The sequence below is a fragment of the Vitis riparia genome, chromosome 2, assembly GCF_004353265.1.
Source record: "Vitis riparia cultivar Riparia Gloire de Montpellier isolate 1030 chromosome 2, EGFV_Vit.rip_1.0, whole genome shotgun sequence".
Taxonomy (NCBI): Eukaryota; Viridiplantae; Streptophyta; class Magnoliopsida; order Vitales; family Vitaceae; genus Vitis; species Vitis riparia.
The window spans coordinates 10,766,441-10,790,676 of NC_048432.1; the positions used below are offsets into that span (position 1 = coordinate 10,766,441).

Consider the following 24,236-nt stretch of genomic DNA (forward strand, 5'->3'; position numbering starts at 1 on the left):
AACACTATACTTTATTTCAAGAGCTATACTTATATGAATAGTACTCACCGCTTTTACTTTTAATTTTTCCCATTCTTCATTTGTCATCCTCTCTAGTTTTTTGCCTTAAAATGTTTTGGGAAGTCCTTGTTGCACCAAAACATCTTTAATAGTACTCTACCATATACTAAAATTGTTCTTCCCATAAAAAAGATCAATATTATATTTTATCCTTGACATTATTTTCAAAGTAATTTTCCCACGATCTTCACACCATAGCTTTGATACCATTTGTTAGGAAAATCACAACACTCAAACGCAATAGAGAAAAATAAAATAAAATAGAAAAGATAAATTATTTATGTGGTTTGGTGTAATCACCAATGTCAACGGGAAAGGTAGATTAAATTTATTATAATATTTAAGATTACATACTTCAAACTTCATCAACCTTTCTCTACCTAAAACCAAATACACCCTTTAACGATTTCTCTTCAATTCTTTCTTATTTTTTTCCTCTTTTTTTCTCTCTCTATAAAACCACATATTTATAGAACCCTATGTGTTAATCTTAAAACAATAGTTTTCAAATCCAGTCAAACTTAAAAATGTAATTTACCAAAAACCAAACTCTATAAATATTGGCTTTCCTAAAAAGGAAAAAATAAATAATTTAAGTCAAATCCCAACATGTTTGCTAGTTTGTTCTTTCTGCGACAACTTTTTGTTAAACATTTAAAATCATTTTCGAATTGGTTGGATTAAGTAGTTAATTATATAGATGAACAAATTCTTTTTCACCTTATATAATGAATGATGATATATTTATATGACTTACGGTTTTTATATTTTTTAAAATATTGACAAAGCATGATAAGATAATTTTGTTTATTTTTATAGCAAAACTTTATCTTCAACATATTATTTTTCTTCGTTAATGTTGGAACTAAAAGAATGTTAGTAGATCTAACACTCTTATTATGATTGCTTTGCAACAAATTTAGTTGATTTTGAAGTTTGAATTAGCGAGTTTTATTTCCATTTTTTTTTGTATTTAATTTCTTATTGCCTTAACTTTATTTTATTTCTTGTTTTTCATGTAAAACTTATTAATTTCTAAGATATTTATGAATTTAAGATGTTCATAGTCTCTAGTATAATTCTAATAACGATGAATTTTTGTTTGTTATAAGAGGCATGAAACATATACAATATTCACAATAACTTCCTTTTTATTAAGAAAAATTAACGACTACATAATAAATAATATTCTCAAAAGTTTTTTTCTTAAAATTTTAAATGCTAATTTTTTTTATTCAAATGCTAAAATTTAATCTCAAATGATCACCATAGAAAACCTCACGTGAATTGCACGTGGGTGCTTACTAGTAAAAGTAAAATTCTAAAGATATTTGATTAATTTTATTAAGAACTATTATGAAGCTAGCTAGACCAAAAAAAAGTGAAGTCTTATCCACTGGATCTTGTATTCTACTACCAATTTGTACAATTTTCATGTGACCTACAAAAGTTAATATCATTTGGTTGAGGTGACTTTGACTGAATTAATATTTGTTTATTTAGCCAACTTTATTGGAAAAGGATTTATTTATTTATTTTGTTGGTAGGAAACGGTTTTAACTAGGTAAATCTTATCTAAATTACAAATGACGTGTCATCAATTTATTGGAAAGTTTATTCCAAAAAACAAATGAAGACAAAAAAAAATATCAAGAGATGAAAAATAAAATGACAGTTCCTCCTGGTATGAGTCTTCATTGACAGTTCCTCCTGCTTTTACATCGTCACTCACTCTTGCCTTTGGGGTTTCTCCATTTCTCACACTCTTCACAGAATCTAACTTTTGATTTCATATCTTTTGCTTCCATTTTCCAAATCTATGTAAGTTATCAACCCCTTTCTGCTCTTTCTTTCTTTCTTTCTTTTCTTTTGTTTTGTTTGTTTTTTTTTTTTTTGTTTTTGTTGGAATTTCTTCTCTTGCTTATTTTATTCCTGGTTTCTTTGAATTTCCATCGACCTTTTGAGTCTGCAGATCTAAGCTTATTCCCAATTTGGCAACCAATTTTCTTTGTCTATTTATTGTTGCTTGCTTTTGTTTTCTAAAGGTTGGTCTTTTCCAATTTAGTTTTTTCGTAAATTTTGTGGTTTCCATCTGTGTTACCTGATCGTTGATGTGTTATTGGAATACCCATTCGTTAAATTAGTCTGGTTTGGAAATTTTAGGTAAGTTGTGATCTAACCCAGTTTCAGATTCAATTAATGTTGATTTGATTTTGTGGGTGTCATTTGTATGGGCTGCCATTTACTGTCTTTGATTAGCAGCTAGGGCTTTTGCCTTAATACTGTTGTTTCCTTTTGAAAAAAAAATACAAAAAAACTGTATAAACTTGGCTGGTGGGTTGTAGCGTTGATGGATAACGGCCGGGAAGCTGGGTTTTCAGGGAGTGTTGGTGGTGGTGTTGATAATTGGATTCCGGGGTCTAGTGATCAATTAGTATGGGCAACTGAGGATGATTATGCAGTTTGGAATGGGGATGGATCGGGTGACACTCCCTCCAACTCGAATTATGAGGGAAGGCAATCTCAAAGTCGGTCTGGAAGTGAACCCCCAAACAAGAAATCTAGAAACTCACAGGTAGTGGATTCCCAAGGCAATGTGTTTGGTCGGGACAGGGATTTGCCTTCTAACCGATCAAAAGCAATTGGGAAAATGTTCTTTAAGACCAAGCTCTGTTGTAAATTCCGTGCTGGGACTTGCCCATATGTGACCAATTGCAATTTTGCTCATAGCATTCAAGAGCTTAGAAGACCGCCTCCAAATTGGCAAGAAATTGTGGCAGCACATGACGAAGAACGAGGCGTGTCCTCGGAGCCAAGGGAGGAGTTTCAAATTCCATCAATTGGATCCTCTAGTTTTGGTGTGGAGACTCAAAGGTCTTACAAGGGGCGTCATTGTAAGAAGTTCTACACTGATGAGGGGTGCCCATATGGAGATAACTGCACTTTTCTTCATGATGAGCAGTCAAAGGCTCGGGAGAGTGTGGCTATAAGTTTGGGCCCTGGTGCAGGTGGTGGGTATAGTAGTGGTAGTGGTAGTGGTAGTGGTGGTGGTGGTGGTGGTGGTGGCGGTGGTGGTGGTGGTGGTGGTGGTGGTGGTGGTGGGAGCGGATCAAATATCAAGCCTTCCAATTGGAAAACCAGGATTTGTAATAAGTGGGAGCTTACAGGGTATTGCCCGTTTGGGAGCAAGTGCCATTTTGCTCATGGAATGGGAGGTATGATTAATTCAACTTTTTGGTTTTTCCTTCTCTTTTTATTTATTTATTTTATTTATTTATTTTGCATTATAAAATACTTATCAAATGTTAACCTTCTTTTTATTAATAGTTGTTGCTAGGAATTCATTGATCCAGAAGGAAACATTTTCTGCTTAGTGCTAATTGGAGCTTCAAGGAAAATAATTATGGCACATCTCCTAGTATGATAGAACAACCATGGCATTGGATAAACTTTTTAGCCTCTATGTGATTACAATGGTTGTGTCTTGTTTAAATGATTGTACTTATCTATCTATCTATCTATCTATCTATCTATGTATATGTGTGTGTGTGTATATATATTGTGAACTTAATAGAGAAAAAACATGCATACAATATATAGAACACAAACATTACAAGGATGAAGTGTAAAATAATATATAGGCAGTCATAAATATAATATATTTGTAGACATTTAGCAATAGTGTCAATAAAATCAGCTTAATTACAAATGACATTTTAATGTACAGATTCATCATAAAATCCATAAAATGAACATTTAGAAAATTTTTACTATAAGTTTGGTTCCAAGTTTCCTATTAGTTATTTGATGAATATATCATGCCAAAAGCTGTAAGTTCCTGCAAGTCCTCGAACCAACGTACCAAACAGAAATTATGATCCTGATCAAGTGTAATTGTGTACTTGTGTTGCCTAATGGTATATATGTCTTTATGATGCCAGTTTCAAAGGATTAACTTTCCAAGTTTATCATCATCCCCTAGAAAAGAAAAAAAAAAACCTCAAGAAACATATTATGTAAATGTCCTCATATTTGATTCATCATCATCCTTAAGGCCAACATTCAAGTAATTACAGAGTTTTTATTAGAATAACATCTCCATGATGTTGGTTGGACTTGGAACCATATTTGCTCTTAAGCTTCAATCTGCCGTAAGTGTCTTTGGTAGCAGACTTGCAATGGTTCCTCGTGGGATCATTCTCCCTGGTTCTTTCCTTTTTGTCCTGTAGGTTTAACCTAAATAGTGATGTATTATTTTGAAAAGAATTGAATTTCTTTCTTTATTTATTTTTTCTAAGTATCAAAGATTGGCAAACATGTTAATATCTACATACTCTTAGTGTGTGTATAACTTGAAAAATGTGGCATTGCACTTCTATCTCACTGTGGACTGTAAGTTTTAACGACTATAATCCTGTGAATTTCCATTAAACCCCAGTTGTCACATAACAATGAACATATGACTTTTTTCTTGACTAGAGAAATCTCTAACATAGGACACTTTACCCATAATTAGTATGCAAAGACTAGTTTCAAAACAAGGCACATACATCCACATTCCATCGGTATGTGTTTGAAAACAGCTGCATCTACCTTCTATTGCTTCTGAAATGTATTTGAGTACATGTTCAGTGGATCTGTTATCATAGAGCTGCTGTTATTGCTTCATTAATTTGATCCTAATGTGTAAATGCCTAATAAGTAATGGCATTTGTAAAATTGTTCATATTAGCAGCTAACAACTTTTGGTTTTTCTCATAAGCATATGAAGATTCATGCTCAGAAAATATATGTTCGTAAGCTCATGCACAAGCACACATGTAATTGAGCTTCTCTGTCTGCATTTTGAGGACTTGCCATGGATGCCTAACAAGTGACAACATTTGTAAAATTGTTTATGTTAGTGGCCAACAGCTTTCAGTGTTTCTTACATACATATATAGATGCATACACAGAAAATATATGTTCATGAGCACATGCACAAGCACACATGTAATTGTGCCACTTTGTCTGCATTTTGAGGATTTGCCATGAAAAAACCCCCATATCTGTGGTGAAGTTATCTACCAACCGAAAATATATGTTTTGGAGTCAATGATTCATGTATTTTTGATTGTTTCCACAAATCTAGTGTACAATTGAACATTTTCCAGATTTAGGGACATCAAAATCTAATTTGAGGGGATCTATTGGTCTAACAGAAACATGTGGGTCCAATAGAAACATGTGGTTGACCTTGCTAGATAAGTAAGTTAATTTGGATTATCCGCTTCTTGGATAGGTTGTAATCCAAAATCTGTATTGATGGTGTAATGTCTGCAGCTAGCTCTCTCTCAAAGTCATTTATTTTTTAAAGCATTTGTGATATAATCATCAATGTATTCCTTGAAGCTAGGTGTTACAGAAACTCAACCGTCCACTTTACTTTTGGGTTGCTCACAGGGCATTGGACTTGTGTCTTGAGACCTGTAAAAGGAAAATGCCTTTCATGAGTTCACATGAGAACTACACCTCAAGAGTTTGGGCATAGCATAAGCCTCTCATTGGCCAAGTTGCCAATTTCTGGTGGATTCACAAAAATATGGACTATTTCCTTCTTTGGGTAGCCATTATTATTTCCCTTGGTGACACAAAGTAATGATCTCTTAACATTTTTAGTTGCTAATTCATTTAGTAGTTATTAACTGTTAACTACTGAAGAACATGATATAAGTTGGAAGCACATGTAGGGTTCACACCTTCTCAAGGCTTTGGGAAAGTGAAACAGTTGAATATTCCTTCTGATAGGCAGAAACACTTGTTTTTATTACATAGCCTTGAAGCATAGTTTTCATAGTAGCATCTAGGTTCATCTGATTGGCTTGGCTTTCAGGACACTAAATGCATTCCTGATTAAAGGTCCCAGATGACTAGTTTTTTAACTACCATGAGTTGCTTTCTTTGTTTTAGCTTGATATCATGTTTTATGGGGTTTTACAAAGTAAGTAAAACTGCAGTTCTTTTATATTGGAATAGCAAAGAATTTTATATTTTATTTTGAAATAAAATATTTCTGGCTACAGAACTACACCGTTATGGTGGGGGCCTCGTGGATGAATCTAGAGATTCTACTTCTGCACCTCCTGACTCAAAGCAGGGAGGGGTGCCTTCAAAACCTCCATCAGATGCTGTGGTTGCATTGGTCACTTCAGTTCCCTTAGTCGCTTCTGTCCCGCATTCAGATGTTTACCATGCTGGAGTTCCATCCCAACGGCCAACTAGTGTAATCCAGAGATCTGTGCAGAGAACTCAGAAGAAATGGAAGGGTCCTGACAAAATCAGTAGGATATATGGTGATTGGATTGATGACATTGAATGAAATTTGGAAATTCCTCACCTGGAAGTGTTGAAGAAAGATGATGGCCACTTAAATATCCTACTGTAAAGAGGAGCTTTAATGGAAATCTGAACAAATGCAACCGCCTGGGACATTATGGGGCACATTTCACTTGTAAGTTTAAGGAGTTGTTGGCTGGCATATTTCAAGCAGAGCCTTGCCCTTTACAGTTTGTCCCAAATTTTTGATGTATGAGTCTTTGCTTTCAGTTTCGGACTTCTGGAGCTTGATTGCATTTACAATCTTTATCTTTGTTGTCATACGTAATTTTCTGATGATCCATTTCATTGTCCCAGAAGACTGCTCTTGCCTATGCGTCACCTCTCAAATTTACAATTGAAGTTCATATTTCTCCTCCACACCTTTGTGTTTGGAAAACAATCAGCAACTCAATCTAGTAGCATTTTCCATGCGTTTACCCAGGTAGATCATTACATTTTACTTCTCTTATTGTGTTATTTTTTCTTCTCAATGTACCTTATGTGTCATTTGCTTCTGCCTCTATGCCTTTCCCCTTTCCTCCCTGCTTTTACCCAGCTACCGGAAAATTTATCACCACCCAACTGAGATGTAATGCAGCTAAATCATAGTTTTTCATATGAGCATGGAAAGGACCCTGAAATTGGGGTTGACACTTGACAGGCATGCCCATTTCTTCAGCAGAAATCCCACAAATAAATCTTGAAGAAATGGTCTCCAAGCACCCAGAGTCCTGCGGAAAGTGCTAGGCAAATGAACCCCATGCCTAGCTGGTTGGTCTTGAGAGTTAAAAATCTTGATTGATGATCCTAGCCAAATTTCAAGCGAGATTCCCCACATGGTCTTGATTGAGTATCATTATAAAGGTTTAGTTGATGCCAAATTCAAGGTAAACATAAATTAAATTAATGAATAAAGATATGAAATGAGACGATGATTTTAAATTTAGGCCTTGTTGGGATTGATTTTTAAATTTAATAACAACTTTTATGCATATTTGCTTAATTTTATTTAGAACTTACGTTTTTAAAAGTTACTTCATGTTTAACAAAAAATATTTTTGCATTACCGAAATCTCTAATGAGGCCTTAATATCATAAAATAGAAAATTTAGGTTCGCCCTAAAATTCGAAATGAAAGGAAAAACTTAATGTTAACATGTAAATTAATACCATTAAATAGAAATTTTTAGGTTGATTATAAAATTTAAATCAAAGGAAAACTTAACATGAACACGAGATTTGACTTGTTAGACCCCATGCAAAACAATCATCAACCCACATATAAATTGAAATGTTGGAGCAATTAATTAAAAATATTTTCTTGTGTAGTAAGTTAGATAGTAGAAGAGAGTAATATTTTGCTTAGATTTGAATGGACATATGTTGGTGGTTGCAATAATGGTAAATAAAGCAATTTTGTTGGGAGCAACTTGCTAATCTTGAGACCATACAACTCATCCTTCTCACAAGGACTCGCTCAATAGTCAATGGCTATTATCCCTACCATGGACAACGAACCAACATCTCCACCTCAACCCCCACATGCTAAATTAAGACCCCTCATTTCTCAGCTCCCAAACACACATTTCCTCCTTTTTTTCCCTCCCCCATATATCTCAAAGCATTACTAACTAGAACAAAAGAGAAGAAACAGGGAAAAAAGAGCAACAAAAAATCCCAAGTGCTAAAGCTCTTCAAGGCCGGAATATCAATCTCCGGCCAACCAACACGGCTATTGCCTTCTACCCCGGCAATGTCGACAACCTCCGTCCATCACACACACCCAGATGCCTACGCCCCGCCCATAACTGTAATCCTAACTGTCGTTCTTCTCGTCTTCTTCTTTCTTGGTTTTTTCTCTGTATACTTTTGTAGGTGTTTCATGGGAAACCTCTCCCATACATGGCTAGGCCGAAGTCCTTCTGGCACGCATGGACCGGGCGGCTCTTCTGCTGTCCATGGCCTCGATCCTTCTATTATAGATTCATTTCCCACTTTTGTATATTCAACAGTTAAAGACTATCGGGAACAAAAGTATGGCCTAGAATGCGCCATTTGCCTGTCCGAATTCGAGGATGACGATATGCTTCGCCTTTTGACAGTGTGCTACCATGTTTTTCATCATGATTGCATTGACCTTTGGCTTGGATCCCATAACACATGTCCGGTTTGTCGTAGGAGCCTGGATGTGCCATTGAAGTCGCTAGAAAAGTCCCCGGCTAACAATAATACCATGCAGGACATTGATGAGAATGAGTCACTGGACGATGAGTGTAGCATTGCGATTAAGGACGGAGACGAGGAATGGAGAGGAGGAAGCAGCACAGGAGGAGCTACCAATGCCCACGGTTTACAAATTGTGGAGAATAAGGAGGGGAAGTTTTCAAGGTCACATTCCACCGGGCATTCCATAGCTTGGACAAAAGGAGAGGAGGATAAACATACATTGATATTGCCTGAACATGTGAAAGCCAAGATTACAAGGGGACATAATTGGAGTTGCACCACATTTGGTGACTACTCCGGCTATAGGAACAAAGGTAAAGGTGGCGTTGGTGAGGTTTCAGGATTTTCAGGCAGCAACGAGGACAATGTATAAATTTTTTCCCTTTTTCTTTCCTCATTTGTTTTTTTTGGTTTCTTTAGCACAAGAGATATTAAGGAAAGTAGTAGATGAATTCATCATCTCTTGTTTTGCTTTTAAAGTTAAGTAGGAACCGTTAGCATAGCTTGTTAAAAACACTAAAATTTGAGGATTAATTCAGTTACGGATTTTATTTTATTTTTGGGTGTTTCCTTTATTTGCTTCTCTTTTGTTCCACTTTTTTCTCTTTCTTTTTGAATGGAAAGCAAAACCAAACTCTACCACATTTGTTGTGCAGGTGATGATGGTACATTAATGAATGAGAAGTAGCTCTTCAGGGGTTAAAGTTTTGAAGGCCACATATAAAAGAAAATTGAACAAATTAACCAGCTCATGTTTCAGAAAATGCTAGAAAGCATTTATCAGAACCAAAATGTGAGAAATGAGGATGATTTACCCAAGTTTTTTCATCATAATACCATATTTTGGATTGTTTATTCCGATTGTACAAGACTTAAATAGCTCCAAGGACAAGATTAAATCATAAAACATAACATGGATTGCTGCTAAATAAGTAGCTTCCTGCTTGCTTTTTTCCTTTTTTTCCCTTCATCAAACCAAGTTTCACTGCAATTATTATAGATGGATGATTCCAGTTACGAGCATCAATGGATTTGCTTCATCTAGTTTCATTGCTTGCTCTGATACATCTAAAAGAATTTTAAGTCCTTTTTTTTTTCATGACTTACAATCTCCCTTTCCTTTCTCATTCTACCTTACGCTTGTTATTATACCTTCGAGCATCAGTCCAAGAAGAAGCCACTTTCACCATTCCATCCGACTTGGTTGCATCACTTATATATATATATATATATGAAAGCTGGTTAAACCTTATACTCAATTTGAGCATTCTGCTGTCCTCTTTGTTGGGAAATAATCTTGTAGACGCTCACGAACTTCGCTATAGATTCTGTCAAAGAAAAGCATAGGCTGTAGTTAGAACTGTCAATGAACACATGAGAAAGAAATGATATCCTCCAATAACACCCTTCTTTGAAAATGAGATATTATATATCCTTTTGTGTATACTTTGTGCCAAAATTCAAATAACTATATACACCTGAGCCAAGTATTAATCGCCATTACTAGAAGAAGATCCAATTACGTTACCTACTATCCTCGGAAACAGAACATCATTCCTTTTCCCTGGTTCTTCAATTCTTTCACCTTCTAATTCACTTTGAACACCTATCAAGTTCTGACCAATAAAACCTCCGTAATCAGTACAACACCCACGTCTAAGTGTTAGCTAAGTATAATTTTAGTATGGTGGAAACAGGATTATCACGTATTAATTTAAGTTAGATTGACACAACACAATACCTGCCGTAAATTAGTGACTATCATCTGGAATTGGTAATCCAAAAGCTTATTTAATTCTTCCACTAAACTCTGCACATTATGAGACACTTCTCATTGCAATAATTGAAGAATTGCCACCAAAAAGTAGCTTCAAGAATTTGGAGTGGACCGATTTTACCTTACAAATGATCTCAGGAGATACATTGTGGACCATCAATTTTTTAAGCTTTGCTCTGACGATGTACAACCTGTTGTCCAAATGCATTTGTTGTGAAAAAAATCATAACAAAAAACAATAGTAGGAGGAAGAAAGTAAGAGGATGAAAATGAAGAATACATAAGTTATATAATGATTTAAATGGTTTGGTCTAAAGCCTATGTCTATGGATAAAGATGAATAAGAACTTTCCTGTTGGAGGATATTAGTGGCTTAAAACCTTCAAAATTTAAAGCTCTAATTACACCAAAAAGATAATCTCTTAAGACATTTTCTTACATTAGAATATTGCATGTTGTAAACTGATTGCCTAATTATATAAAAAAAAAACAAAAAACAAAAAAAAAGAGAGTTATTTCAAAAAGAAAATTTCAGAATTGGATACTTCCTTTACGATAAGGGGAAAGTTTATCATAGAAGGAAATCTTAACAAGAAAACATCAATGAGTTAAAAAACATCTTAAAAAGAAATAAGTTTCTAATAATTTTGAATTAATTGGTTAAAAGGGATGAAATGATCACCAAATTTGTGAATCTAACCCTTCTCATATTTTTACTTGAAAAATAACCCATTTTTGACATTAATGCCCTTTATCATTTTAAGTATTTACATGTAGGTTTTAAAAGAAAATGTTATTTTTACAAGAAAATAATAAGGACATTTTTTTTTTCCAAATAAGGCCAAAAGAGGATGAAGGGTTAAATTCCAAAAATTGGGTTTTCAATGACCCTTTTTAATCAAATAACCCAATTGACTCAAATTTCTAAGTTTTATACAAACTCAAATCTTCCATGTTGTTCCCTCAAATACAAAGATACCAATTAAGTCAATAGGCTTACTCGTTAGATCTATTTGATTATCCATTGTAAGAATAATTAATTTTTATCTAGAACTATGATACTTTGACTATTATAGTATCCAAAAACCAACTATAGCCCAAGTTGTCAATTGAACCGTGAAGATAAATAGCTTCTACCATTGCTTTTACGGTTGTCATATATTATGCTTTAGTAATTGACAAAATAATTGTAGATTGTAATGTTGCTTTCCAATTGATGCCACAACCATATAAAGTGAATACCTACCCTATCAAAGACCTTATGTCCAAATCCCTAGCATAATTAGAATTAATTTGACCAAGAACTCTCCTAGAAATGTCATTACTTCTCTCATATACTAAGCCAACATATAATGTGCCTTTCAAGTATTGAGGATCCATTTCATTACTTGCTAGTGCGTCTTGCTCAAACAATCCATATATCTATTTACCACAATAACTTCATGTGAAATGTATAACCTATTGGCATCTTAGATCTATGTATAACAAAAGCAATACTAATTTTAAAAATTGATTCTTTACGGTGAAAATAGGAACTTTTAGGTTTGGATATTCCCAAACCTTAAAATATAAACATTTAAAAATTGATTCTTAATTGGACTCCAATTAATCAATTAGCCTAATTTAGAGAGACCATTTACAAGCTCCCGTGTACCTTGCATATTTACCAAAATGCCTTTATGTACCCATACAATCCTCATAAACTGTGTCATCTAGGAATTTGAGCTTGAGTGGGGACCATTAGGACCCATAGGAAGATACTAGCTCCCTCATAATCCAAATTTTAAGTTGAATCAACATCCTACTATAGATAGTCAATTACACTCCAATATTCTATGTATATTACAATAAGATATAAGAACTCAGGTCTATGACCTACTATACATTGTATATAGTCTCCCCATGAACTGATGTCCGTAATCTAATAAGATGAAAACTATTAGTCTCTTAAGATTCCCTCTATTATATGATCAACTAACATATCCTAACTTAGAAAAGTATACGTCACATTCCACTTTATGAATTATTAGGGCCACAAATTTCTTGATCACGTATCCTTAGGATCACCTAAGGGGACAACACTGTCTTAAAGTCCATGAAATATCATGACACCTCTATTTAGATTACCTATTAATACCAACTTATATCAACAATGACCCAATTCATAGGGAATATAGAATCACTTTAAGATTTGACCTGTACATCAAAGTCACTACTAACTTTGGCACAAACTTGGTATTCTCTCAAGGTAGAGAGACAATACAATATAACAGTTCAATGAAGTCATGACTATCTGATAACTTTATGTTATGACTCATTGTGGGTCTTATATAATGTGTAATTGGTATTCTCTTAAGGTAAAGAGACAATATAATATAACAATTTGGTGAAGTCATGACTATTTGATAGCTTTATGTTATGATTTACCGTAGGTTTTATATAATTCGTAATTATATATAGGGATGGCAATGGGGTGAGTTTTTTTGGATACCCGCCCGTAATGGGACGAGTTTTAATTTTAACTAAACAAGTTTGGGAATTTTTAAAAAAACCCGGGGCAAGTTTGGGGCGGGTTCGAGTATTGCCTTGTCCCACCCTGGCCCACCCCAATCATATATAAAATTAATTTTAAAATTAAATTAAATTAATTTTCATTTTACTATTTTTAGTACATAGATAATAATAATTTTTTTTTAATAAAATAAGTTATAAAAAATATAATAATTTAATTATTTATAAAATATATTTATTGTAATGTAATTAAAAAATTTAAAAGTAATTTTTTTTTTTAAAAAAAGTTAAACAGGACGAGGCAGGGCAAGTATGAGAATTTCTCATACCCGCTTCACCCCATTTAATTTTTTTAAATGGGACAGGGATGTGAATTATTTTGAATAAACGGGGTAGGGTTGGGATGAGAGCGACCCATCCTGAACCCGCCCTATTACCATCCCTAATTGTATATACTAGTGCCCTCACCATGAGGGCCCCATCCCAATGGCCAAGACTAATCTTCCCTACAATTAGGAGGTAGTATAATACAATTTCAAATGGATTGCTAAGTTTACAAACCGACTATGAACAAATCATTAACTTACAAGGAACCCATGATTTGGATCTTCCATGTAATTCCTAATGCACCCAATTCATGTGTAATGTAAGAGATGCCACATCAAAATACTCAAAATATATAATGCATATATGGGATAGAGAAAGTAGAACTAGAATAATTCATTTATTATTACATCATGACTTTTAAGGACTCTATTTAAATATGACCTAATATAGACATAGTATAAATCATAATATGCATATTGCTTCCAACTATAGCAAAATAAGGGGCACTTGGCATGTCCTCTACCTCCTCCTTGGTATTTGGTGATAAAATACTTGAAAGTTTGAGGTAAGCTGCCAATGGACAAGCCACGGACTTTGATCCTTGCATTCTAAAGTATTCTCACATTTTCTCAATGTACTTTTTATGTTATTAGTAAAACTTGCCCACTTCTCAATTCCGATGAATCTTTATATCCAATATTTCCTTTGAAGGTTCAAGGTCTTTCATTTTAATCTTTCCGTAAGTTGAGTTTTCAACCTATTGATTTCAAACATAGTCTTGTAGGTAATTAATAGGACATTATAATTATCAATCATACTCACTCCTACTATAGCCACTACAAGTCATAAAAGTATCAAACCTTTTAAATCACTGGGTAAGAGATTTCTTCAAGCCATAAATAAATATCTTCAAAATGAAAACAAGGTATTTTTTTACTTGGAATGATGAGTTCCTTAAGTTAATGCATAAATTGTTTCTTCGAATTTACCATGCAAAACATTAAGTTGCTTCAACTTTAAATCACATATAGTAACCATAAAAAAGTGAAACCTGATTGAGTAATGCTTCATAATAGGTGAAAATACTACAATGAATTTGACACCCTTCTTTTGTGTGTAGCCCTTTGCCACCAAGCATGCTTTCAAACCTACCATCTCCACTCATAGGGTTCTTTAATTTTTTTTTTTTTTTTTTTGAAAACCCCATTCGAAACAAACAATTTTTATTTATTAGAATTCTCAATTAGAGACTAATTGTGGTTCTTCTAAAGAGATTCAATCCCCTCATTCACCAATAGTAATATACTGTGCAAACTTTCTACTATTAATGAATTTATGGTAAATATGAGGTTCCTCATTCTCTATCTTTTCTACCACAACCAAATCTACATATGCATACCTTTGAGGTGGTTTAATCAACTTTCTCATTTTGTTTCTAGCCAAAATATATTATTGATCTTATGGTCCATTTTCTTTCTTACCAAGATATTATTTCACCTTTTTATAATTCAACTTTTTTGAAAACCTTTTGTGTGTGTGTGAATGTGTGTGTTTCTTGAAGCTTTATTCTTAAATTCCACCTTTCTTTTCATCAAGGAGTTTTTTTTTTTTTTTTTTTTTTCCCATTAAATTGTCCTTCCATGGACTCAACATATCAGACTTATCAAAGGTCACATTCCTATTCATTTGAAATTTAGAGGATATCAATCTAATAACTATACTCTATACCTTTTCACATCATTTGCATACCTCCAAAATATACACTTACTTTCCCTTGATTCCAACTTAGCATCATTCACACAAACATAAGCATAATAGCAAAAAGTTCTCAATTTTGTGTACTTAGTAGGGGAGCTAGATCATACTCTTTAAGAGTTACAATCAATAGAAATTAAATGAAACTGGACTAGATTTGAGAACTTGAGCTTAGAAAATGGGAATTAGTCAGGCTTGCATTAAGCAATTAAGTTAGAGATTGGATTGAATATTTATTAATTCTAGTTGGGCATAAACCTAACCCAACCTACTGAGTTGAAGCCCTATCTTTAACAAATGTTTTAAAAATTGGACTAGATTGGTCAGTTTGAATGGTCAGATCGTTAAACCGGACAGTTCGGCTCATGTGAACTGATCAACTATTGATTTGATCAAAATTCATGTTGGGTTTGCCATGCCTTCGACCCAATCTCCTTCATTGCAAACCCACAATATCATTTATAGTTTACTAAGATGTGTTGGCATTTATACCAAATATGGGGTCTGTTAGTTTCCAATGTGGGATAGGTTTTTGTTATATTGGAAAAATACTTTGCATTGTGGGGATTTGAACTAGACCATTAAGCTACATGATATCTTTGTTAAAAAACATGGTAAATATCTATATGTATATATACTTATTTTAAAATTTTATCATATAAGACATTTAAATAAATATATAAATATTTATATCTACGTTTTTATAATAATTATTAATGATAAATATGAAAATAATATAAATTAATTAAAAAAATACATATATATATATATATATATATATATATATATATATATATATATATATATATGTAATTAAATTAAATATTATAATTTTCTTTTCACCTTCATATTTAAATATTATACCTATTCTATTTAATAAAATTTAATGTATTAATACATTTATTTTATCTTTATCATTTAATTTGACATATCAAATATAAAAAATGAAATATTATTACAATTTCTAATTTTATATATATAATTTCTTATAATTATTTTTAATTTTAATAAAATATAAAATATATTTTTATGACGTCACCAATTTCACAATGGTTCGACCACTAACCACTGACTAGTGAACCATAAATCAATAACTTTTTTGGTTTTATGTCTAGTTCTGAAAACATTGTATCTTTAACTATCGCCCAAAAAAAAAACAAAATCTCTTGTGTTCATCAAACATTACATGCTCAGTATCCGTATTTCCATAAGTACACTACACCAATGTCTTTTAAGATCATTTAGCTATGAGAACAAAGAATGCCCTCCAAGGATGCCCCCAGATCTGTTGTAATTTCTAGATCAGATGATTGAACAATATTTAATTAATGATGATCGTCAACTACTTACTGTCTTGGGCTTTGCTCATCAACGATACTTTTTGCAATAATTGCAAGTTCTTCTTCCCAATCAGTCGGAATCATCTGATCCTCTTTGAAGGGGTAGCTGCAATCATAGCATCGGGCCATTGCTTAGGCACACAGACAGAAAGAATACAAGACTTGAAATATATGGTCTTATTTGGAATTAGATTATATTTCAAAGAATAAGATTCAAAGGAACTTCTTTTGTACCATTTAGCTCAGGCGAATCCATCAAAATATTAGAAGACACTCTAACGAGAGTGGCAGATGATTGAAAAGTCGGAAGAATATATATACCCCTCCTTCTGTGAAGGACTAGTGCAACCTTCATTAAACTGACACAGCAATGCCATGGCCTAACGGGGTAGGGATTTAAGTTAATATCTCGGTGTCACTTGCCATCAAATTTGATTCCAAGGATAAAATATAGAACTGTATAGTTATAGTCACCATTCCGATGCTTAAAAGAGTGAAATTGTGAAGACTTCCATGCTTTATTTGATGGGTGAGATGATGGAAATTAATGAAATGGGTTTGGAACTGATAGAAGGGTTGCCTATAGTGTGGATGCCCAGATTTATACGCAAAAGAATAAATTCTAAAATTTTCTTCCAACTCTTGCATCGAAAGAAACTGAGGTTTAAAGTAGTATTTGTGAAGTTATATAATTTCCTTACTTCAATTGCCAAGTGGCCTCAAAGGAACGAATAGCTTGTTGAATGCTATGCTTAGACTTCTCTGCTATATTCTCAGCCAATCTGGGAGGTAGTTCAATGCCTTCGCTTTTTGCAATGAACTCCAACACTTTAATAATCTAAAGAATAAAAAGGAGAGATCACTTAGAAAAATGGTGTGAACCTAATATACCATCAACTGAATTAGCATCTCGACAATGTAAATTTGTGGCAATCAATCACCTGCTCCTTCGATGGTGGCAGAATTTGAATAACTGTGCAAAGGGATTCAATATGCTGAAGCTTGGAAGCCCCAGAAGAGCAAAAGTAGACTTTGTAATGGCCTTTGTAAGTCTCTAAACAACTCTGAATTTGGAGTTGATCATTCATAGATAGCATTCCAGCCCCATATAGAACTATTGCTGCAGAAACATGTATCTAGAACGGTTAGACATTTTTGAAAATTTAAGACCATTATCATTTTACCATTTTACCATATGATCATTGGTCACATAATAAGGTATGTAGATATACCTTGGTTGTTTGTATTATCATGGCTGAATAATGTGTGTGTTTCTTTTATCAGTTCCACGACCACATGAGCTGCATAGCTTTTAAGTTCTGATAAATCAACCTCTATGTGTTTTGAGGATACTTGGGCATTTATTTGGATGCTTGGAATTGGTCCTCCCTGTCATATTGTATAGCTTATAAGAACATGAAAGATCGGTCTCAGGAATGCATTGATCCAACAATGTTCAGAAAAAAACTTAAAAAATAATGTCATTAACTTTTAAAGAATCAGCTGCATGATTTCATTTTGGTGAAGTTAAAAATGGGGACATGATGAAGTTTGAGATATGTTCTGTTGTTTAATTAGGTACAAAGATTGTATTTGAACTGGGCATCGGACATTTCCAGTGGATATTGCTAAAAGCCAATTCCTCATGAACTTTCTTCCCAGTGTATCCATACAAGCAAAACCATTTCCAATTCAAACCCAGAAACAACATAGAAATTAGTTTGAAAGAGCAAGTCACCTCTACTTTGAATTCCTTAACTTCCTCCCTTGTCTGAGAAAAAAAGAAGTAACAATCAAAGAACGATTATAAATCCAGAAAACAGGCAAAGAAAAAAAGAAAGAAAGAAAATAACTGAAAAAAAAAATGATACTACTATAGCAATGTAACTGGAACTTGCAGCTTACTTCTATTACATGAGTTCCAAAATTTTCTCTAAGCAATGCCAGGGCCATGGTTCTCTTTCCGGACCCTGGAGGTCCTTCAAATATGCAATGACTTGATAGTACTCCAATGCTTACCTGAGGAATCACCAGAAGCAAAAAAATGTAATTGAAGTCATATTTTCCGTGTTATAGCACAACTTTATGCTGTCCTGGAATGTTTTAGTCGACTGAACATTGTTAGGAAAACTACTAATTCTTATGTCTGCTCGTCATGCTGCAGAATATAATATATACACACACACACACAAATAAGGAGCTGAAATCCGCCTGCATCATGCCAGAGCACCTTCTAGGATTCTTTTCAAGTGACTTTGATTTAAACCAGTCTCACTTATGTTTGCAGGATTTCATTGAGATAGCAAATATCTCCCTCAATATTTCTGTCCATATCTAGGTTTAAGACCTGGATTTCATGGAAAATACAAAGGAAAATTGACAAGGTGCAAAATAATAATGTCTAGCATACCAAAAGACGGAGCATTTCAGCTATTTCTTGATGGCAGATGAAGTCACTCAAAACTTTGGGTCGATATTTATCTGCCCAGTTGAATTTCCGATCATCCTTAGGCTTTTCTGCGTTACAAACCAACACAATAGGCATCGGTTGAGCTGCTGCTGATGCTCTCTCTGACAAGGGCTTCTTGTTTGGATAGGCCCCATCATTCATCAAATTGACATCAACGTTCTTCTTCCATTTCTTTTTTGTCTCATTTGTTATGGACATATCTGCTAATTCTCTAGTTCTCATGGAATTCCCAGTTGATGAACTACATGAACCTCCTTCACCTTGGAGGCAAGAACTCCATTTCTGGAATCCAAGGAAAGTAGACCCCATAGAAGCTGAAGTAGTTGCAGTATAATGGTTTTCTATTCCTGGATTAATGTTACGCCCTCTATGATCAGATATGGTGATGGAGCCCAATTGTACTCTGTTGTGGGGATCAGTATAGATGTTTCGAGTTTTCCTTGCTGCCTTGCAACACCACATAGAAGGAACTCCAGACATGCTTGATTCGGAGGAAAAACTCCTCGAGGAGAATGGGTAAGGATCAAGCTTCGGCATTCTGATGGTATTGCTAGCTGGTGGTTCAGGAGAAAATGTGCGAGAAGATTCATTAGTTGATTACCTTTAATAATTAACCACATCACCGACATATCTAATCCAGGCATTGTTAATAGGGCAACACTGACAAATACGGTCCGGGGAGGAATAGAGAATTCAATGAATTTCTAAAGGTTGGACGTCAGATAATCTCGAGACAACTCCGATGCAATCTAGGTGGAAGCAGTTTGGCTCAACTCGATCAAATTATTCATGCTATTTTTTCATTAGATACGATGTACAATATTTTATTGAAATGGAAGGAGTTTCTACCAGAAGGGACTAGTGATCAAGAAACGCATGTCTTTTGATTTGGAATTTTTCTTTTGTCTGTTCACACTTCATCTAGGATATGTAAAAAAAAAGAAAGGGCCGTTTGATAAAAGATTCCTTCCGTGTCTACACAACCTTGGTCTTTAATTATAAAATAAGAAATTTTAACATTGGTTTCTCCCTTAATTTCCTGTACATTAATTTCAAACTTCATCTCCATCTGCTCTTTACCTTCTAGACTTCTTATCCATCTGTACCAGCAGACACCTTCAGGTAAACTTAAGTTCCAAAAGTTTTAGAAGATTAGAGTTTTTAAATATCAACTAAAATATTTTTTTAAGCTAATTGATTGATAGATTTTAGTTTCTCCATCAGACTAATTGACTCATAAAGGACTCTTTATGAGTATCAAGATTGGGTAATAGTTGAATTACAAAGCTGATTGATGGCAAAATAATTTTTTCTTAATTTTTCTCCATTAGTTTTCCTTCTATAGAATAGCTATACTCCAATAAATTGGTATTAGAGCAATAAGAGAAAGATAATAAGTGGAATATAACCATCTCGGTACCTAATAAAGGTCATTTCAACAATTTGAGTATCAAGATGAAACTAAGTTTTATTTGATTCACAAAGTGTATGATAGGCCGTAGAGAAATGTTACAAGGAGACACAAGGAAATAAGACAATAAAGGTGTGAGTGTTTAGTTAGGTTGGCAATTTCGGGCAAAATTTCTAAGTGTCCCCTAACTTGACTTTCCAATTCCTCTTTAGACTACTTGACTTTGAAGATTAAGACTTTGCTAAGAGGCTAGGGTATGTAGTCGAGTGTGTGGTGATTGAATGTGAATCAACCCTGTTTTTCATCTTTAAATGAGTTAAGAAAGCTGGAAGAAATAGTTTTTACTGCAAGGCTTTTATTCCCCTATTTTTGGATCGATCTAGCTATAGGGGCAGATTAATCAAACTAACTTGTTTTTAAGATCAAATTTCAGCCATTAGATTAAGGGTTTCTTTTTACACTTTAAAAACAAACTTCTCTAATTTTCTGGGTAGAGATTGCAATAATCGTGGAGATAGTTGTAGCCACTCCATGTGTTCTTCATTTTCTCCCCTCTTTTCCTAATTTGGGGGTTTTTGGTTGTAAAGAAAATCAAATTCTCTTAATGGGTTGATTCATTCCTTCATTCATATCTCAATCTCTCATTCTATTTGGGTTTGGGTACAAACCCATTTTCTTCTTGTGTGGATTCAAGAAGAGGCCGAGATCGAGCTTGATGTGGACTTCAAGTGTGCTCCAGAAGAAGGTGAGAAGCTGAAAGTGAAATGTACTAGTCAAGTGGTCTAGGAAGGATTGTGTTGGAATTCGTGCAACGATTAATGGCGAAAAATAGAAAAAAAATGAGAAAGAAGAACACAGAGATTTAACGTGGTTTGGCTAATTGCCTACGTCCACGGGAACAGTGAAAGAGGATATTCACTATGTTAAAATTAGGGTTACATAAAAGGGTATTTATACTAACCCTTAGGAATGAAATTCTAAAAATACCCCTAAACCATACTGCCGGGAAGGGGGCGCACAAAAAAAAAGTACAAGCCTGAATGGGAAATGTTGTTGCTTCGCTCCATTCCACTCCGCTTCACTCCGACATTTTGCCCATTTTTCTCCATATGTCTTTTCGCTCAAATATGAGCCACATACTACAACAGATTGGTTGGTTTGAGCTAGGTAAAACCTTGTATTCAACTTTTATTCTTCATAGTGGATGTTTTCGATCGTTGGTAGGCCCGTGGTTTTTGATCTATTCGAAGGTTTTCCACATTAAAATCCGATGTTAATTGTCTCTTTCTCTCACTCTACACTTTGATTTATTTTCTGTTTTTTGATATCATTGATTACTTGGGCATATATGTTGAATGGAAGAAATATGAGGTGATATAAGTGTGATGATCCATGGAATATCCTTAATAATTTTTCTGCTCATTTTGGTTAATGATATCATGTAGCAAATTGATATGAGTTGAAGAGATAATTTTTTTTTTTTTTGAGGATTATTGAAGCATTTGCATGTGTATTGCATTTATAAATTGTTGGGAGAGTGTTGGTGCATACATTCTTTCTTGTGGATGTTATGATTTGTTGAAAAGTTGTTGGAAGATAAGTTTCTTGACATTGAGAAAGTCTAAGATTTGGTGATCTTTGTTGGGAGAATTTTTAAATTGTTCTATAACACCTATTCACCCCCCTTTAGGTGTAGTCCATTATTGAGATTCACCTTTTCAAAAGGGTTCGCCCTTATTTATCAATGAATAGATAAAGATACCTTTGAGAATATTTCAAGTGTAATCAATACCAAGAAAGCATAATAGATATTACAAAACACATAAAAGAACTAATAAAGTAAGAAGTTCGTCTTCAACTCCTTAGAGGAGAATTGGAATGTTTAATTATGAAAGAGTTAGAATAAATTTCTAATTATATTTCAAGATTATTAGTAATTGTGAATCAATTAAAAAGAAATTATAAAAATTTAAATAACATTTACATGATTTAAAAGGTATTTGAATCTTTAGATACAAAGTTTGATTGTATTATTGTAGTTATTGAATGGTCTAAAGATTTTAATTCTATAACTATTGATGAACTATATGAGATTATTGTGAGCCCATAAAGAGACTAAATAGGAACAACTAAGAAAAATGATAACAAATTCTTCAAACAAAGTTTTCATTAAAGGATAAGAAAGAAAATCTTAGTAGTCATAAAAGAAGTTAAAATAATCATGACCAAGGAAATAGAGAAAGAGGTGGTTACAATGAAGAAACAAGTCAAAATTCATATTCTTCAAGAGGACGTAGAAGAAAGTGAAATTCATGAAGAAATTTAAAGAGATGTTATGATAAATTTGAAATTCAATATTGTAATTGTAAAAAATTTGATTATTATACTTATAAATATAGAAGTGCTACTAATTAATAATGTGGGTAGAAAAATTGATTGTATTGAAAAGAAAGATTAAGAAAAACTCACTTTATTATTGGCATATAAATTAAAGAAGGAAGTGTGGAGAAAAATACATATATCTTGACACCAGAATAAGCAACTATATGTACAAATTCAAAAATATTTTCATAGGGTTTGATGAATTAAAAAGTAGTCATGTGACTTTTGGAGATACATTTAAAATTCTAGTAAAAGGCAAAGATAAATTGATCTTGATTTGTTTGAGAAATGAAAGACATCAATTTATTCACACATATAATATATGCCAAACATGAAAAAACAATATATTAAATTCACGCCAACTCTTAGAGAGTGTTTGATAAATCAATTTAATAACTTAAAATGACTTAATAACTTAAATTAAGTTACTAATTAAATAAAATATGTTTAGTAAAATAATTTAATGTTTCAACTTAAAGTTAAAAATGTCTTTAAGTATTAAGTTAAAATAGTTAACAAATTCTTAATCTTAATTTTTCTTTTTTAATCTTATTTGCCCATAACTAATATATCAAATGGTTATATGAATCAAAATGAGAATGAATAGACCACAAAGAGAGCAAAAATGAAAATGAAAGAAAAGAAATGAGAAATAAAATAACCTAGAGAAGGCAAATTAAGAAGGGAGTGAGATTCATTTAGAAAAATATAAAACCTCATAAAGACTCTGAATAAGGAGGGTATTTGGGTACAAATGTGTATCCTTTAGTGAAAGTCCAAGAACAACAATGCATTGTTTGATTGCATGTAAGCATTTGTATCATATTTGCATTTGGAAGAAGGATTTATATTAATTCCTACAATGACATCAATTTTATGTTTGTATATATTATTAGATAATAACATGATTTATTTATTTCATACAAGATAATTAGAAATATTAATATGAATAATTGATATAAGAAAAGTGATAATCTAGATTGTTTTAATTTTGTATGTTGAAATTTCATTTAATGAAATGGAATATTATAATTTGGCACGCAATTGTGTTGTATTGACCTACAATTTTTAACTCATTTGGATGTAAAACAGCCTATTGAGAAATATAAAAATGTTCATCCCTTTTCCCCTAAAATTTTTAGATGTAGATATAGTTTATGGAACCATGGGAAGAATATGAAGAGTTCCAAAAAGTTTTAGGGAGTGAAGGAACAACATAAATGATTGTTTTCAATTTATACTAATTTCTAACTGTTGAGATATTAGGAATGCTTTCCGTATATCATTCTTTCCTTATATTATTTAGTGTTGAGATATTATGAATGTTTAAATATTAGGAAAGTTGAGATATTAAGAATATTGAGATATTAGGAATATTGAGATATTAGGAAAGTTGAGATATTAGGATATTAGTTGTTATTTCCTTATATCATTCTTTCCATGTATCATTCATTCCCATTCTTAGAATGGTGATTACCCTCTATATATACTCTGTACATGAACGAATGAAAGAATGAATGGAAAAAACTACCATTTATCAATTTGAAGATGGTATCAGAGCCATGGAACTGAAATCCTGGATATTTTGTTGCTATGGTAGTTCGACAACGATCATCCATC

The 24,236-nt window shown here is 33.1% G+C and overlaps 3 protein-coding genes across 9 annotated transcripts; 2 read left to right on the plus strand and 1 right to left on the minus strand.

Annotated features, from left to right (window-relative positions):
- Window positions 1-1,757: 1,757 nt before the first annotated feature.
- On the plus strand, window positions 1,758-6,860 carry LOC117933503 (zinc finger CCCH domain-containing protein 12-like). 4 transcript variants are annotated; one of them, XM_034854894.1, is made up of 3 exons: window positions 1,758-1,881; window positions 2,406-3,275; window positions 6,123-6,703. In XM_034854894.1, the coding sequence occupies exons 2-3, from the start codon at window positions 2,411-2,413 to the stop codon at window positions 6,416-6,418; spliced, it is 1,161 nt and encodes a 386-aa protein (XP_034710785.1). In that variant the 5' UTR covers window positions 1,758-1,881; window positions 2,406-2,410; the 3' UTR covers window positions 6,419-6,703. The 4 variants fall into 4 exon arrangements, 2 of the variants coding, with proteins under 2 accessions (XP_034710785.1, XP_034710777.1); XR_004654297.1 differs by lacking the exon at window positions 1,758-1,881 and adding an exon at window positions 6,733-6,860 and having other exon boundaries at window positions 1,909-3,275; window positions 6,123-6,550; XR_004654298.1 differs by lacking the exon at window positions 1,758-1,881 and adding an exon at window positions 6,736-6,860 and having other exon boundaries at window positions 1,909-3,275; window positions 6,123-6,550.
- Window positions 6,459-9,199, plus strand: LOC117933521 (RING-H2 finger protein ATL29-like). Of its 4 annotated transcripts, none has more exons than XM_034854918.1 (3): window positions 6,459-6,550; window positions 6,733-6,859; window positions 8,657-9,199. In XM_034854918.1, exons 1-3 carry the CDS (start codon window positions 6,513-6,515, stop codon window positions 9,014-9,016), a joined length of 525 nt encoding a protein of 174 aa, XP_034710809.1. In that variant the 5' UTR covers window positions 6,459-6,512; the 3' UTR covers window positions 9,017-9,199. The 4 variants fall into 4 exon arrangements, with proteins under 4 accessions (XP_034710809.1, XP_034710817.1, XP_034710826.1 ...); XM_034854926.1 differs by having other exon boundaries at window positions 6,462-6,550; window positions 6,736-6,859; XM_034854935.1 differs by lacking the exons at window positions 6,459-6,550; window positions 6,733-6,859 and adding an exon at window positions 6,994-7,304.
- Window positions 9,200-9,885: 686 nt separating this feature from the next.
- On the minus strand, window positions 9,886-19,360 carry LOC117930335 (replication factor C subunit 3-like). The gene is made up of 11 exons (XM_034850947.1): window positions 18,764-19,360; window positions 18,259-18,372; window positions 18,092-18,124; window positions 17,586-17,742; window positions 17,295-17,473; window positions 17,055-17,191; window positions 16,364-16,459; window positions 10,542-10,611; window positions 10,385-10,453; window positions 10,172-10,259; window positions 9,886-9,971 (listed from the first exon to the last, which is right to left on the minus strand). Exons 1-11 carry the CDS (start codon window positions 19,358-19,360, stop codon window positions 9,886-9,888), a joined length of 1,626 nt encoding a protein of 541 aa, XP_034706838.1.
- Between the last annotated feature and the right edge of the window lie 4,876 nt (window positions 19,361-24,236).